This window comes from Petaurus breviceps, unplaced genomic scaffold (assembly GCF_028583685.1).
Source record: "Petaurus breviceps papuanus isolate PSGF00001 unplaced genomic scaffold, PetGlider_PUasm1.0 90919, whole genome shotgun sequence".
Taxonomy (NCBI): domain Eukaryota; kingdom Metazoa; phylum Chordata; class Mammalia; order Diprotodontia; family Petauridae; genus Petaurus; species Petaurus breviceps.
In genome coordinates, this window is record NW_027187378.1 from 26,008,588 (window position 1) to 26,013,684 (window position 5,097).

Consider the following 5,097-nt stretch of genomic DNA (forward strand, 5'->3'; position numbering starts at 1 on the left):
ATACATATACAAAACCACTCCAATGGTTTTATAAGTCAACATGTAGCTGGCAAAGACACAGTTTCTATTTGTTTGACATCTATTTACCTAGACTATCTCCAAAATCGTTTCCAGCACAATTCTATGATCCAATGAATATGAAACATCCAGAAAACCTCTTAAACAAACTTAAAGTTAAACAAACTAAAAGGAACCCACAAGGTTCATAGATTGCATTGGGAACCTCTTCATTTACTTTCCATGTCAATAATTATTGAATTCATTAGAAATGGAATTATCTGTTTTTTTCTCAATGAAGGAAATGTTCTTGATTTAGTTGTTTCTACATTTTTAGTGTGTTTGTGTATATACATACATATTTGTAACATGCGTGTATATACATACACATATACATATATATCTCCAGGATATCAGTTAATTGGGGCAGATCATGTAGTGAGAATAGGAAGCAACAAAACACATCTGAATTATAAGATAGTACCCTCAGAGTTCTCCAGTGTTTGGGGGAGGTCCTTTATAGAGGATTTATAGGAAAATCTAAAAAAAATCAGATAGTCTGAGGTGTAAATATTCACAATGGTGAAATTATAGATCTGTCAAAGTAGGTGAAAGGCATCTTCAAGGTAAATGCCCGCTATGCTCTTCTCTTATTTATGGGCAACATGTTATAGTGGAGAGAGCACTGAATTTAAAACCTGGGGTGGAATCCTAGTTCTACCACTTATGAGCTACACAGCTTTGGGCAAAGTACTTAAGTTTTCTGAGTTTCAGTATCTTCTAGTAAAATGAGTATAATCATATCTGTCTTACCTACCTGACCAACTTGTGGAGATCAAAGGCACAGTGGAAAGAATTGGACCTGGAGTCCAGATGAGTCTCAGATACGTAGTACTGTGTGACCCTGGGCAAGTCACTTAACCCTGTTTGCCTAAGTTTCCTCATCTGTAAAATGAGCTGGAGAAGGAAATGGCAAACCACTCCCGTATCTTTGCCAAGAAACCTTCCCCGCTAAAAAAAGGGGTCCCTGAGAGTTGGACTCGACTGAAAGCAATTAAACAACATGTGTAGAATATTTTGTGATTATAAGGCATAATATAGATAGAAGAGATTTTTGTTTTATTTTGTTTTACGATTATTACCATGGGCAAAATGGGTACATGATTTAGACATAAAGGGTGATAGCATAAGCAAATTAGAAGAGTAAGGAATAGTTTACCTGTTGGATATATGGAGAAGGGAAGAATTATTTTTCTGATCAAGTCACTTAATCTGAGTTTCCATTTCCTTATGTACAAAAAGTGAAAACACCAAGGAACTCTCTCATTGGCCATGCGGCTACTTGAGTGCTAAGAGACAGGATTAGAAACCAAGCTATCCGGACTCTAAGCCCAGTGCTTTATCCCATTTACTATACTGATTCTTATTTTGCCAGCTATAAAGAGTTTGGATTTGAGAAAGGGAAAGTTGGAAAAAGGGAAGGCAGTTTGGAGGTTGATGAAATTATTAAGGACGCTAATCCCTGTCCTGCCCACCTCACAGTGCTGTGGTATAGGTCAGGTGTAAGTATACATGCTATACAGATACATGTCAAATACATTAAGAGTAACAATAATGATCATAAACTCTAATAATAGTGAACAGCAAAGAAATTTGAATTTATATACATAGCATATAATACATATAATAGCATTTATATACAGCTTGAAGGTTCATAAAGTGCTATACGCCTATCATAGCTAAGAAAATTGTTTGGCATTAGAAAAACTGAACAATTCTGTTTCTGAAAGAAATGATAGAGGTTTAGCTTTCTGCAGTACTTATGGGACAAAACATTGACATTCAGAAATACTTGCCAGTGATTGTGCTTTTCTCAGCTTGGATCTCTCTTGAAGTTTACTTTTCTTGTTATGTGACTGTCGGCTGAAATTTGAGGCCTGTTCGTTTCCTTTCTTCTTTCTATAAATTGAGAAAAGAAGCACTAGCAAAAAATCAAAAAAGGAAAGGTGAGTGCCATATTTCATAAATTATATGGGGACATTCATCACTGGATTCAACAAATTCTATACAATTCAATTTAACACACACCTACTATGAGCAAGGTCTATGCTAGGGGGTGGGGATAAAAACAGCAACAACAAACTCAAGGAGCTTCTATTCTACTGTGGGCAGATATGAAATGTCATGTCTGGGAAAGAGCATTAACTATTAGGAGATCAGGAAAGGCTTCCTGGAGGAGGCAGTACCTGGAGCTGAGGCTTGAAGGAAGTTAGGAATCCTAAGAGATCAATCAGGCCTAGGAAGAAGCCTGTACAAAGCCCTGGAGACTGGACATGGCCTGCATGCTGAGTTTGGGGAACAGCTAAGAGGGCAGTTTAGCTGAAACCAAGAGTACAAAAAAGGAAAGAATACAAAAAAAGTATATATACAGAAAGGAGCCAGATTGTAGAAGACTTCAAATGACCCAAAATGAGTTGGTATTTCATCTTAAAGGCAATAGGGAACCACTGACTGTTCTAAAGCATAGGACTGACATGAATCAGCTCTATGGAAACTTACTTTGGCAGTTTCCTGGAAGATGGATTGGAGAAGGGAGAGACTGGAAGCTGGGTAACCCATTAGCACACTAACGAAATAATCCAAAGGCAGCTTGGTGGTACCATAGTGCATAGAATGCTGGGTCTAAAGTCAAGAATACTCATTTTCATGAGTTCAAATCTGACCTCAGATACTTATTAGCTGTGTGACCCTATGCAAGTCACTTAACCCTGTTGACTCAGTTTCCTCATCTGTAAAATGAGCTGGAGAAGGAAATGGCAAATCATTCTAGGATCCTTGCCAAGAAAACCCCACATGGCATCACTAAGAGTCAGATACAACCGAAATGACACAATGAGAACAAAGCAATAATCCAAGAGAGAGGTGATGAGGGCCTAAACGAGTGTAGAGCCGGTGTGAGAAAAGAGAAGGGAATGGACACAAGAGATGTGGAGGTCAGACCAACAAGACTTGGCAAAAGGCTGAGTATGGCACAGGTGGCACATACTTGGAACCTCTGCTGCCAGGGGAAGGGGCAGGGGAGAAGAGGCTGAGGCTGGTGGATCAGTTGAGCACTGGAGTTCTGAGCTGCAGCAGGGCTCAAGCCAACAGGCATCCTCACTAAATCTGGCACTTAAACGATGAGCCCTCAAGAGCAGGCTGCCTAAAGAGTGGTAAATCTGTCCAGGTCAGAAATGGAATAAAGCTTCAACTCAGATCAACAGTGGAGTTACTTAGGTCCCTGAGTGGCTGCTGTACTTCCAGACTGGGTGAAATAGGAAAGCTCAGGCTGAAAAAAAGAAAAGAAAAGAAGAAAAGGAAAAGAAGAGAAAAAGAGGAAGAAAAGAAAAGACTTGGCAAATGATTGGATATGAGAAATAAGAGAAAGCAAAATATCAAGGATTCAAGGATGATTCTGAAGTTGTAAATCTATTTGATTAAAATCTTTATATGTTAATGAACGGTCACTTAACATGTCAGAGGATCAATTGATAACTGCTAAGACCAAAGCCCTTCTATAATGAGACAAAGATTAGGTGCCTGGGAAGGGCAGAAATAGAAAGGGAAGATGAAGATAACTAAGGCAAATTTCATGATTTTGCTCAGAAGCTCCCTTTAGGTGATAGTGGCAGTCTTACTGGAGGAGATATCTCAGAATCTCAGTATTAGAAGGGACCTCAGAGGCCATCTAATCCAACACTATATTTGAAAAATGGTATCCTCTACATTCCATGGAGCAGTCATCCAGCTTTTGCATGAAGACCTCAAGAGAGGGAGAACCCACCAAGCTCCCAAGGCAGCCCATTCCAGCTCTAATGGACTGATCTAAAGATTAGAAAGTTTTTCCTTAAATTAAATACAAATTTGTCTCCCTGTAACTTCCTTTAATTGCTCCACTTTCTGCCTTCTGGATTCAAGGAAGACATGTCTGTTCCTCCTTTTATACAGAACCTTTCAAATAATGCCATTAGTTCTCCCACCAAGTCTTTTCTTCTCTAAATTCCACAATACCTTCAATACATCTACATATTCAAAATTCTCCAATTCTTTTAACTATCCTGATAACCCTCCTCTAGACACATTATTGCCAGTATATATCCTTGCTAAAATGTGGCACCCAAAACTGAACAAAATACTTCAACTATATTTTGACTAGTTGAGAATATAGCAGTTCAAACATCTTTTCATTCTGGACACTATGCCTAAGATTGCATTAGACTTTTTGGTCACCATATAACACAGTTGACTCATATTTAGTTCTCAGTTCACCAGAATCTTAGATCTTTTTTCAGTGAACTGCCATCCAGCTATACTTTCTCCATATTGTATTTATAAAGTTGATTTTTAAAAAATTATGCATATTTATCACTATTAAATATCATCTTATTTGACTTAGTCCAGCATTCTAACTTGCTGAGATCTTCTGTTTTGTGTCATCTGCAGTTGACAAACATGTCATTTATGGCTTCAAACAAGTCATTGGAAAAAATGTCGAACAGTTCAGAGCTAAAGTCAACATCAAACCATTAACAACTACTCTTTGGTTCTAGCCATTCAACCAGTTCTGAATTTTCCCAACCAACCAACCAACCAAATGATACCCAAATGGTATTGATGGGGGACGGGATCCCAATGGGTTCAGCAGGAATTATGATCTTATCTAAGACCAGAAAACCTGCAATATCGTCTGGAAAGAATTCAAGGTCTCAGCTTTAATTGGATTGAGAGTTGTAGAAGTTTATTGTTACGCTTCCCATGGAAGCGGGCAAGAGTCCTTTAGGGGACCTGCAAGTGAGAGGGGTACAAGCTTTTACCTTTAAAGGGTGGGGATGCCATTGTCATGGCTGACCAGACGGGAGGGGCCTCAGTGCATAGACAAAGGTCAGAGCTGACCAAGAGGAGCATGTGAATAGATAGTTTAGATAAGATTTGAGCCAGGTTGAAGGAGACAAAAGGCAAGGACAGAGGAGGGTGTGGGCCAGGCCCAGAAGAAATGAACAGATTAAGTAAGAACAAAGGGGTCACAGGGTGTTGCCTAGGTGGAGAGTGGGATAGGGAGAA

At 39.0% G+C, this 5,097-nt stretch overlaps 1 protein-coding gene across 4 annotated transcripts in view; it reads right to left on the minus strand.

Moving 5' to 3' along the window:
* FBXO16 (F-box protein 16) overlaps positions 1-5,097 on the minus strand; it is a 74,592-nt gene that overhangs the window by 15,387 nt on the left and 54,108 nt on the right. For 3 of the 4 annotated variants that reach the window (XM_069075634.1, XM_069075632.1, XM_069075631.1), the window contains one exon: positions 1,854-1,956. In XM_069075634.1, coding sequence (XP_068931735.1) covers positions 1,854-1,956 — 103 coding nt within the window. Of the gene's footprint in view, positions 1-1,848; positions 1,979-5,097 lie in introns of those variants that run through there. The other variant, XM_069075633.1, reaches the window with a different exon arrangement.